We start from the raw sequence: 13,094 nt of genomic DNA, 5'->3' as shown, positions 1-13,094 counted from the left end.
AACCCTAGTTGATTAAGAACTGTTTTTTTCTGAGGCTTACAAGAATTGGCTCTGGTCAAAAACATTTTCAATTTCTTTTTTAAAAAACTGTGAGTCAATAGTATGAAGGAATTCAACTAATGACGTAATTCGAGTCAGCCATAATTCAATTGGTCCTGATTTTCGAAAGTCAATCGTTCTTGCATATAGTTGTGAGTCTACATATGTTTCATTTACGTGAAAAAATAACATCAAAACAACAAAAAAACTTACTTTTTCGAGGAGCCAGTCTTAGATACCTTTTTTGAAAGAAAAACTAAACAAAGTGACCTCAAGTTTTTCCAGTTATAATTCTCAATGATTCGCCGTTTACACAAAACAACTTAAGCAAACAATGACATATTGCTTCCTAAACAAGACCAAGAAAATGCAGAAGAATCACACTGAAAAATACGAAAAACAAATTTATATTTCCTAACCTTTAAAATGCAACGAAAATCAAAGATCTTTGGTTTCGAAAACAACGAAATAAAAAGCGACCAAACATTTGGGTTCCTGCTTTTCATTTTGAAGAAGATAATTAATTATAAAAAAATTTCCGCAACTTTTGTTGCTTTCCATCACTTTCAATCGTCAGTACGACTGTCGGTTTTTCCCCTATTAAGATATCCGCAATATGTACGGTATTTGCAGCACACTTTTAAAATATTTTTGTTAAAAATATGATGCTGATTCATTTTGGTTCAAAACGAAATTGATTTATTATTAAATAGGGACTGATGATACAAGGCGGAGTTAACCTCATTTTTGAACTCTAATAACACGGATATATGCAATTTTTCGTTTTAATTTCATTGCAAACCAAACATTTTTCTCAACATTTTGAAAAAGAGTAAGATAGCTTCTTGGAATGAACAATAGATGCTAATGAGATATTGCGCCAAAAAAAAAACAAATGTTGCCCGAAATTTTTTCGATGCTTCGTGTTTGCTGAATAGGACGACTGGCTTTGAGTTCTCCACTATCGCTGATATGTACAAAATACATTTTACAGCTTAGGTATTGTTAATGACAACTTGAATAAAGAACTACTGAAATTTTCAACTTTCGAAACTCATTTTGACAAATTAAAAGAATTTTACAGAAAAATTGATTGAAAATTTTTAACAATTCGTTGATGCTTAAAACAAAAAAGTTGATGATTAGAAATTGAATAATGAATATTAAACTGAGAATAAGATCTCAATTTTCTGTGCGTTGTGATATATGTAATACAATAATAATTTGAGGAAAAACTTACAAATTTCCAACAAGTTGAGTTATCTCCTTAAAGAGCAAAAAAAACCGAAAAAATGAGAAATATGATAGCATTGAAAAAATTGTTTAAGGAATCAATAACCACTACCAAATAGGATATTCAAGTATGACATCGAAGCAACAAGTTCACTAAAATTCTAATTAAATAGTATTAAGATAATGACCACACAGAAAATATCAAACCATTAAATTATAAAAAAAAGTAACAAACTTAGGACCGAAATGCCATCAAATTTGATCAAAATTTTAATTCGACGATTTAAATCATCGAATTTTACACTGAATTGCTAACTTTACGGGATCAAGACCAATATGTAGTGAAGAAAACCACTCAAGCCACAACAAATCCAAAGGAAAAATTTTACAACATAACTTGTTGCACTACAATTTGCAGTAAATTCAGCAAACACAGATAAGCACCAGTATACCTTTAGAGATTAATTGAACATAAATTCAAAAACATTCTCTATCTTAATCTACAGTTGAAGGGCTTTTCATTGATATCATTCGTAGCTTTCTACGAAAAATATATCGATCGGCCAAACTTGTCCGAATAAAAAACCATCTGGGTATATAGTCCCTCTCTTACTAAAGTGGACTGAAACAGCTATAGTATTAGCTCAGCAGCTGTTCATAAGCATGCATACTGAAAACATGGAAACAAAAAATTGACCTGTATTCCGTCTCGAAATTTTTTGGTTAACTAAATCATATTTGGCGGGTGTCCCGCTTTTTCACCCCTATTCATTTAACCTCCTATCATATAACCCCGATTTATTTACTCCTGAATCATTTAACCCTTCTACTATTTCACCCCGATTTTAATCTTTCTATAAAATAAGGAGTATTAAATGAGCAATATAATCATTTGGCCATGCCTCGCGGGCCATGACCATGCCTCAGCGACCCGCGGGACTTGATATAAAACTATCACAACCGAACGTGGGATTAATTTATCCACTTAATTGTGACAAAACATGCCTTTAATGTTGACTGCTAATTGGCGGGATGAAATGATGGAGGTTTGAAATGATAGAGGGGTTAAATGATAGGGAAGGCAATAAATCGGGGTTAAATGATAAGGGGTAAAATGAATAGGGGTGAAATGAAGTAGAACCATTTGGCAGGCTGGAGCTGTCTAGGTTTAAATGGTTATAAGAATTTACTGACCTCATGACATTTCCAGGAGAAAAAATGATTGTTAGATATTTTAAAACTTCATGGATAATTATGGGGTCTTTTAAGTGCTCAATTAATAATTGTTTTAATGCATAACTCTACCCTTTTCAGAGTAATTTCTTTCTACCAGGAGCCTTATTATTATTTTTCCTCGAAACCGTATTGAGTAATATTTGCTTGAGAACTGTTTCCTTTAACTATCGTATATACTTGCTCAATCAATATAATTGTCAATTGTTAACCTTTATAAAAAAACACGTTTTAGTTTGTTCAAACAGGTCAATGAAAACAAAATTTTTGTTCACGAGGTGAAAGAAAACAGTTCGTTGTTTGCAAGGCGATAATAGGCTATAATACTTACAAAGATGGTGAGGAATATGTAGTTGTAGGGCACTTTCCTTCTGACTGTCTTGCAACATATGATCACAATGTACACCACAAGAAATACACACCTAAACACGACAATCAAGTCTCTCAGTCGTATTAAATCTCGTCTCCCGAACTTATTTTTTCAAATAATGACAATAGAAAAGCATATTCCTAATTATTTCATCTAATCTTGAGCCAGGATAAGGTCCCAGCCCGAGACCGAAAGAGGTATAGGCGATATACTTGAGTCACAGGGAAATTCATTGCAGCTGTGACATAGCCGCACCCCCTCGCATCTTTAACCCATGTCATTTTGACTCACACTTGACTTGGGTTTTGATCTCATCCTGGTAATTATAAAACATGTACAAATGTGAAATGGTTTTGCACTAACATGGCGACAACGAGCATGATCCACCATCCGTTGCTGTCTGGGTTAGAAGTGCCATTGACATAGTTCTTCACTGGCTCCACAAATGTGAACACACATACGATGCCGAAAGTTATCAACAGTTGGAAACACAGGATGGCATACACCTAAAATATTAGATTCATAATATAACTTTTTTATGAGATCATATACAATAGAATTCATAAAGTTTCATAAAACCTACTGTAATATGTAAAAGAGCTCGTACTCATCGTCGAATAACTGATCTTGATGGGAAATTATTTTTTGCATGTTCTTCAACCGACTACTGTACAGCAAAAAGCAATTTTAAAAATAAATAGTGCTGAGAACCAAACCAGCTATCTCTAGATAAGGAACCCAGTGTCTTGATTGTTGAAATTTGACCCTAGTTTGCAATTTTGTTGGGAGTATATCAACTGGTGGTTGTCACTCAGCAAAATAGCAGAAGAATTGTACAAAGCACTCAACTGCAGAAAACATGCAATGAGAGCAAAAAATACTGAGCTCGATTCCTCAAACTTCTATCGTTGAAAATTATTCCCAATTTCATTATCTTTTGACGCAATTACTTTGACAAAGCTGAGATAAAATTAGCCATTCTGGAAATAATTCAAGTTATTGGTTTCTATTTTCTACCTTCCTGAAATTTTCGCAAAAGTGAATGAGAACATTTGACGACAGATAACACTATCGATGTGAACAAACGGAATAGGTCGGGTTTTCACATGATAACATTTTGCATAATTTTTCTTCAACAAAGTTTCCCTGTAAGAAGCAATACTGATAGTATTACTTAAACTACTGCTGTAATTACTACTATTGTGTTCAGGAAGTTTTGAGCACTATTAAAATATGCGCACATAACAGGTATAAAAATTGTGCATGTATAATTATAACTGATGGGTAAACTTGAATGGGTGAAGTGGAATATAACCTTGCATATGAACGCAGCCCTGAGGGAGGCATCTGTACAGTCACTGATCATGATCCCACCATAGACTGTCGACCCGTATGCCTCCTCGTCCACTCTACTCGTCTCTCCAGCTTAAGCAGACAAATAATACACACATCAACAATGCAAAAGAAAAGGGTTAGTCTCAATTGAAATAAATAAAAAAACAAGAGAATATATTTGCATTTTTTAATACGAATTTTGGACTATTTTGTCTGGGAATATCTCACAATTTGGAAATATTTTGTCGGAGCCTGCTTTGTCTGGATACGTAAACTTTAAATTTGCTTTGAAGTGAAATGAAAACCTTCAGACATAGTTGACCTCCTACGGTCACATGCATAGAACAAAGCCATTCAATTTCATACACGATTGTGCAAGTTTTAAAGTACCCAAATTCTGCGATGAGAAGTGGAAATGCTTGAAATTCCTATATACAAAGTCAAAAGTTGACTTCGATGAAATCTGGGCATTTTTAAACTTGCAAGTTGACTGTTTCAAGCGAGTTGTAAACAAAAATGCTCACAAATTATAGGTAAAGTCGAAGCTCTATGACCAGTTGAAGAAAAACGAGTAACTATTGTAGAGTTTAATTAAAGCATAGCTATCGAACCGAAGCGTTTGTACGATCACATGATTTTATTTCCTTTTTTGTTAACATTGCTGAGTTGAGGTTTGTCGTGAGTTCAGTCCTCAATATCATGTTGGTAACTAAAGTCAACCTTTGCTGCATTTTCCAGTGCTTACCAAGAGAATCTCCAAAGAGCACATTTTTTCTGGATATCAAGCAATCATGCAAGATTATATATGATTTCAATCATACAAGAGGTCATAAAATTACTCAAAATTGCAAAAATAACCACAATAATCATAGCGAGGATGTTATGACAACCTACGATCACAGTTATCATGAAATTCATATATTTCCTTGTAAGCAAAAAAGGATAATTTTGTTGGTGCCATTAGATGTAATCGCGCATATGATCAAACTGAAACAGGAATAAATTTTCTTGTTATTCATCAACAAACATCTTCTAAATCAACCAACTAGACTAGTTTCTTAGACTATTTTCCTTAATTTTGTTTTCCATTTCTAAGCAAATACTCTTTTGAGCATTTTGACTAGCTTTTAAAAGAGGCCAGAAGTGACAGCAGAAACAGGCAGCTCTATGTGTAATTCTGTACCGAACTGCAAGTATAAATCAGAACTCGGCAAGTCTACATGCAAGTCATATGTCGTTTCCCAGTGCTGGAAAAGTTTTAACGCAAGTCTCACATGTCCTGGCCTGAGACATGTGCAACAATTCCAAATTGATTCCCAAGTCAAAACCAATTTTTTTTAAAAAAAAATCTGAGTAAAAATTATTTAACTTCAAAAAAAAAATGTACCGTGTCACGATTTCTGGATTCTTTTTGATGTATAATCACGGGATCCCTAAACAATGGGGATACAAAAAGATAACAAAGCAGAGAAACTTGGGCGGTGAAAGAAGCCCAAATGGGTTCCCTTTGGGGTATTTTCAGGAATTTCTGAGCCGTTCAACCAAATTTCAGCCCGAAAAAGCCGAACTAACAGTATTCCAGATTAACCGAAAATGCATTAGTGCAACAAGAGGAACAAATATGGAAACGCTGGAACTCTGAGTGTACCCATGCTCTCCTGGAGTTCAGCTAGCCAGAATTCGCTGAATATCGGTCCGATTCCTGTCTCGGCACCAAAATCAGAGGACCAGAACCGAGACCAGTCCGAACTTAGCCGGAAAAGACGAAATTTGACCTGAGTTCCGCCACCGTACCAGTTTATTTAAGACCCTCAATTGACTTCACTTAGTTACGATGTGGGGGGTTTTATCAACAGAAGGATAAATTAACGAGGGGGCCTTCGGCCGGGCATACCAAATCAGCCAAAGTATGCTTGGCTCACTAGACTAAACTTTGGCAATCACTTGTTCAAACAATACGTGCTATATATTGTTTGTTTAATAACGGTTCTAAGGGGCTATATCAAAGTCAAATTTTTGACAATTTTCCGGTCTTTACACAATGGCTCACAAAAACATAGTAGGAATTTATAAATTGAGCATCTCAGGATCTTTTAGGCTAGTGCCCCCACTACGCTTATTTTTGCACCCCATCTTCCTTTATACATGTTTAAACACATTGTTAAAATTAAATAAGTTTATACAGGAACTTATATGAACAATAGGCATTTATTAAAATCTAGCGCAGCTATGGTTTGCAACTATTACGTATTTCAACGAAAATTTTGCATATAACCTAAGCATCAAAAAAAATTTCTTTATTATATAATTTTTGGCGTTATCAGCTACAAGGGCTCAATTTTTTTAAAAGTGGCAGTTTCTACAACATACCAGTGCATAGTGAATTAGACGTACAACAAAGTGATCCATTGGGTCCATTGCTGTTCTCATCGACTTTGTGGCCATTGATTTTGAAAATTGGGGAGCTAGTTCCCAATTTCACACAACACAGCTGGTTTTTAGATGACGGTACTCTGGCCGGGTCAGAACAAAGGCTCAACCAATTTCTACAAATCCTTCTTAAAGATGGGCCTGAACGAGCCCTCTTTTCAAGAAAAGACACGCAAAATTCTGTCGAATAAAAGATATACCATCTATTGATAGTGACGTGACACGCAATTTGGGCGATGTTTTTGAGTTGCTGGGGGCTGTATTAGGACCCCAAAAATGCGCTGCCTCATGTTTGAACAAAAGGATTCAAAAACAACAGGAATACTTGAAAAAATGTACCTTGGGCATTCTTCCGCATTGTTTCAGGCACTAAAACCTGTCTATTCGCTTCGGACTGTTACGCCAACGATTGAATTAATTGAGTTCATAAAAGTTTCTGATAACTGCCAAAGAGATACTTTGGATCAAATTCTCGTAACTGTTATTTCCGACACGCTTGGCAGCAGGCATGCCTCTCAATTAGTCTATCAGGTTTAGGGGTCAGACAATCTCCAGATTAATACAAAGCTGCTTTTGTGAGATCCCTCATAGCGTCAAGTGATTTGGTTAAAAAATCAAAGGCAAGTCACCCATAGAGAAATCTAAATTTGCAGTTTTGTACAAGTTTGTTTGCTTTGGGTTGCATTATTTACACAAAAGAAAATTCAAGAGAACATAGATCTCCAAAAACTTTGAGACCTGATGGAAGATCACACTTCAGCGAGGGAAATGGTTAGACTTGAGTCGTTGTCTCTTCCACAATTAGGCGCATAGCTAGCTGCAGCACACATACCTGCTCTAGGTCTGCATTTGCACCCTAATGAATTTCGGGTTAGCATTTGCACCCTAATGAACAACGTACAGAAGAATTATTATTAAAACTTACAACCTTGAACGAAAATGTCTTTTGAGCTTCGGGCTCTCTGGATTTATTTGGCGACAATGCTGTCGTATGTCAAGGAAGGGGAGACGCTTTTGCAACACAATACAGAATTCGAGATCAACTCTTATTAGCTTCTTCAAAAGCTAACTTATCTCCATTGGTTGAAAAACGGAACCTCGTCGCTGATATCAATTCTTAAACAGGGGACACCTACCATCCTGGACGGAAAAATGAAATGGACTGATCAAAATGGATTCATTAAACTGTTGATCTGCTGTTTTGATAAACATAGCTACTATGGTAACCAAGTTAATTGTTAATTCAAAGTTTACTAAATGAAAATGAAAAAAATTCTAAAATCCCTTCAAACCCCGACACTCATGTTTCAATGAAATGCAAATGTTCCTCTTACAAATCGGGAAAACTTTTTTATAGGGCGGTACTAAAATAATGGCTATATAGGGCTCGGTGTGCGCTAGCAGGAAAAATCTCCGATTTAAGCATTACAATTTTGGTCCATTTTCAATTATGCTAACATTTGCACCCCAATTATGCTAACATTTGCAGAATCTTTTGCACCCCATAGTTCTCAACTATTTAGACTGAATCAGAAAAATTTTTATCATGTTCTCCAGCTTTCCCAGTGTAACTTTTGTCAAAATCATTTTCCCCGATATTTCCGAGGGTTGAAAAAATGGTGTACAAGTACAAATGATAGTACACTTCACGAGCAATTAATTATCACGCCAAAGGTTAACAAAACGATTCACAAAACGTTCACTTATTCACAAAACGAGTTTGAGGTTATATGCAAAAATTTTAACGTTTCTTATAAATGAGCATTTAAAGGCATTAACTGGCTTCAGAGAATATCAAAACTTTACTTATCTATTCGGCTTACTATTTTATTTAGTGCCCAATTTTGCAAATGATATTGCGCGTTAGGGTCTTTTGGCGGATGCCGGGGAATCACATAAGTAATGCCTGACCAAAAAAAATTAAAAAAACAAATGGTAAGATTTATGAAAAATCGATGTATGATTATTGGTAATCATACTAGGTTCATATTTGATTTCTTAGTGGATCGTACAAGGATCGTACTAGGAAATACATTATGATTTGGATGCTGACATCATATGATCCTTGTATGACTACTAAGAAGTGGCGTCCCCGGTAACTCACTTTCATGAAACATAACTTTCAAGACCTTTGTTGTGGAAACTTATTGTGGATATTGAAGTGCTGGCTGTAAAATCATGTTCTGATTTCGCCCAATTTCTACAATGTTAGATGAAAACTTTTGCCTAATGCATACGAAAATTGGTCCCTCCTTTGTCTATCATTCGTCTGTCTTACGCCCAGCTTCACGCCCTATTATACCATGCATGTAGCTATGAAAACGCATTATAAATTCCAGTGGTGAGACAAACATTTATATTTGGGTGCTAGGCCTAATTGTCGGCTATATAGGACGGGGAGGGGAGGGGAGAAGACAGGGTCAATGAACGCACCTTTGGTTGCATCATCGTAAGTGGGAAGTTTGGGCTGTTCCTGAGGATTGACGAAGCCGTAAGTCGTGGCACCGTATTGTTGCTGCGGATCAGAACTTGTCGGTTTCCCGTCGGCCATTCTCGTTTATATTATTTCTCTCAATTTATATTGTAAGTTAAGTATTGATAGAGTTAATAACTGCAACAAAATTAACTGCAAATAGCTCAGTAGCGGTGAACTTTCTTTATGCAATGAACAATAACTAAATTGCTTGCTAAACTAACTACTCATAAACAACTTAAGTAAACAATACAGTGTCGAAACACCAATTAGAAACATTTTGAGCTCATTACGTCAAAATGTGATTCCATATCCACTAAAACCTCCTCAAATTGGATAAAGTTAACTTATTTAAGACATTTAATCATAGTCATAAAATCTGTTTACCTATGATGATGGGGCTAGAGGTCGTAGCCGACACAAATTAGACAGGCTAATTGGCCGACGGATTTCATTGCTAATTGGCCGACGGATTTCATTGCGATCAGAAATTAGAATAGTATAATTTATCTATTGTCATTAGAAGTTTAGAGGCAATTTAAGCTATTAAAAAAGCGTGATTACAATTTAAGGGCCATTTATTTATTTCGGCTCTTCATTAGTTCAGGTTTCGGCGCTTTTTAACGTCGGCTTGTTATGACTGAACCGACTGTTAGTTCTATCAAGTCCCACGGGTCGCTGATGCATGGCCAAATTAGCTAGTATTTATAGCCAAATAATGTTTCTTTAAAACTAAGGGACGCTACTTTACCCGCTCAGTGCGCGTGAAGTTGTTGTGAACGGTGGTTTTCAAATGCTTATATTTGCTTAACTGTCGGCTAAAAGGTGCGTCGGCTAATTTATGTTTTCCAATTAACCGGCTATGGTTGAAAGATGTGGAATGAATTAGGAGAGGCTTGTTTAGAGTGATGAAACTGATTCCTAAAAATGGAGAAAGAAATTCTAGCCGAATGAGCACCCGGCTGATTGGCTTCAACCCTAAATATAGTCACGAAGCGATATTAATTGACGAGATAATTAACAACCGGTGGCCGCTGTATTGGCCGACAGGGCGTTTAGCCGACAACCAAAAAATTAGAAATTTAACCGACAATTTAAGTAAAATGAGCAATAAAACTTACTCTAGAGCTGTGATTGGCCAATTTAAAACACTATTTCGTAAGAGGAAAAATATACCGCTGTTTTTTCAACTAGTGTAACGAAGGTCTCCGTGATCGGACCGTATTTTACCGCATCTGGCCATGCCTCGCGGGCCATGGCCATGCCTCAGCGGCCCGTGGGACTTGATATGAATCTATCACAACCGAAATGCTGATTTATGGACCAATTATGGACTTTTATTACGAATTATGAAAAAACTGTCGGCTAAATTTCTCATTTTTTCCTTGTCGGCTAAACGCCCTGTCAACCAATTTTCCTAGCACCATTTTAGTCGTATCCGTCAGTATATGCTTTCAACTGACACCGCTAAGCCGAAAAATTATATCAAAAAGTTTATGAGGGCATCAAATAGTTGGAAAGGGACAGCCGATGCGAAAGCTTGGTTTGAACAAAAAGGTGTTTTAGCTCTTATATTTGCCAGAAGCTTTGTTGGGAAATTGATTAACTCAGGTTGTGGGTCAATTAGCAATTGTGATTGTCATTCGCAACTGCTTGATTTTACTGTTTGCAATTTGCTGTCGGCTAACTGGTACATCGGCCAGCACACCCACCATGTTGATTAATGATGATGTATAGACAGTTATTTACACGTATTCATCATTACGTCATTCGACAGTCACCGGATTGGCCGACGGGGGTTTCAGCCTATAATTAAAAAAGGGGGTTTTAAACCCTCAGGCCAACCGCGAAAAAATGCAATTATTATACTAACTAGTGATATTTTGACCAATCAGAATTATCAACCAATCAGGCTTCAACTGTTGGTTCATTTTCTCATTTCTTCATTGTCGACTGAATGCCCTGGCGGTCAATCTTCATATCCCCACGTAATCATGGCGTTGTCTACTCAGCATTATATTTCATTACCCGCAGTTCAAGCCGTTACAATTTTTAACAGGAGGATAACGGTAGAGCCGAACGGGCGCCGAGCAGAATGCCATAAAATGAGATTTAAAGCTGAATATTTCAAGTGCTCTGATTGGCGTTGATCTTAAACTCATTACTTTAAAGGCAATTCTTTTTGTTAAAAATATAAAATAGCGTAGCGTAGCCCAGGTTGAGGTGCCATCCGGAAGTGACCTCTGATCAGACCGTGCCAGACGAAAGTAACCTCTGATCAGACCATCCCAGACGAAGATGACCTCTGATCAGACTAATGTGCGCTCAAAACACCGTGTGCGCTGAATGTGCGCTCAAAATGGTCTCTGATCATACCATTCCCATCCGGAAGTGACCTCTGATCAGACCCAATTCAGACCATTGCCAGACGATTGTGCAACCATGGACCAGACGAAACCCAGACCATTGTCCAGACGATTGTGCGCGTCAGATGACCTCTGATCAGACTATCCCCAGATGAAAAATACCATTGATCAGACCATCTTCCCAAGATTTTCTGACCACCTCCAGACCATTGTCCAGACGATTGTGCAACCATGGCCCAGACGATTGTGCGCGTCAGATGACCTCTGATCAGACTATCCCCAGACCAAAAATGCCATTGATCAGACCATCTTCCCAAGATTTTCTGACCACCTCCAGACCATTGTCCAGACGATTGTGCAACCATGGCCCAGACGATTGTGCGCGTCAGATGACCTCTGATCAGACTATCCCCAGACCAAAAGTGCCATTGATCAGACCATCTTCCCAAGATTTTCTGACCACCTCCAGACCATTGTCCAGACGATTTTGCAACCATGGCCCCCACTAAACCCAGACCATTTTCCCGACAGTTTTTAAGTCAGATGATCTCCAATCAGACTATCCCAAAGGAAAAATGCCACTATTCAGACACGTTTCTAGGAGAAATTTGATCGGGTCAAGGGGCAAGTTTAATGTGAACCAAATTGTTAACCCAGACTTACAATAGTATTTAGAGATATGCGGAGAATTCATATATTTTACCTCATTTACCATTTTAAAAAAGGGTTCTGAATGTTCTTTTACATTTATTACTGAATATATTGTGAAAAAAATTAATGAATGAATATATGTTAAGAAAATCTATGGTTACATGGATTTAAAATGAACTATCATTTTTTCTTTTTATATTCTTTTAACTTCTTCTTCACAAATAGATGTTCTTTATGTGAATTTTGTTGTTTCTTAATGTTTATTTTAATCATCGAAATGCTTATTGGTCATTGTATCTAATTTTAGTGAATTGACAATTGTATTGTAGACAACGTATGGAAAATCAGCTCACTAAAAATAGATACATTGAACAGTAAGCATTACGATGATTAAAATAAACATAAAGAAACAACAAAATTCACATAAAGAACATCTATTTGTGAAGAAGAAGTTGAATGAATTTAAAAAGAAAAGAGGATAATTGATTTTAAACCCATGTAACAATAAATTTTTTTAACATAGATTTTCTCAAGATATATTCAGTAATAAATATAAAAGAGCATTTAGATTCTTATTTTAATGTGGTAAAACAGACAAAATAAATGAATTCTCCAAATATCTCTAAATACTATTGCAAGTCTAAGATAACAATTTGTTTAACTTTAAACTTGCCCCTTGACCTACAGTACTATTGCCCCAGACTTACATTAGTATTTAGAGATATGCGGAGAATTCGTATATTTTACCTGATTTACCTTTTTTAAAATAAGGTTCTTATTGTTTTATATTTATTAATGAATATATTTTGAAAAAATCCATGTTAAAACAATCTATGGTTATATGGATTTAAAATGAATTATCCTCTATTCTTTTTAAATTCTTTTAACTTGTTCTTCACAAATAGATGTTCTTTTTTTGTTAATTTTGTTGTTTCTTCAAGTTTATTTTAATCATCGTAATGCT

At 36.1% G+C, this 13,094-nt stretch overlaps 1 protein-coding gene across 1 annotated transcript in view; it reads right to left on the bottom strand.

Annotated features, from left to right (window-relative positions):
• Nucleotides 1–9,346, bottom strand: part of LOC142347008 (protein lifeguard 2-like) — a 33,565-nt gene extending 24,219 nt beyond the window's left edge. The window contains exons 1-4 of the mRNA XM_075398904.1: nt 9,074–9,346; nt 4,191–4,300; nt 3,239–3,381; nt 2,837–2,927 (exon numbers count right to left, since the gene is read on the bottom strand). Coding sequence (XP_075255019.1) covers nt 2,837–2,927; nt 3,239–3,381; nt 4,191–4,300; nt 9,074–9,191 — 462 coding nt within the window. The 5' untranslated portion in view covers nt 9,192–9,346. The remainder of the gene's footprint in view (nt 1–2,836; nt 2,928–3,238; nt 3,382–4,190; nt 4,301–9,073) is intronic.
• Between the last annotated feature and the right edge of the window lie 3,748 nt (nt 9,347–13,094).

The sequence above is a fragment of the Convolutriloba macropyga genome, chromosome 1, assembly GCF_964194025.1.
Source record: "Convolutriloba macropyga chromosome 1, txConMacr16.3, whole genome shotgun sequence".
Lineage (NCBI taxonomy): Eukaryota > Metazoa > Xenacoelomorpha > Acoela > Convolutidae > Convolutriloba > Convolutriloba macropyga.
This window is presented reverse-complemented; position numbering and strand designations above follow the sequence as displayed.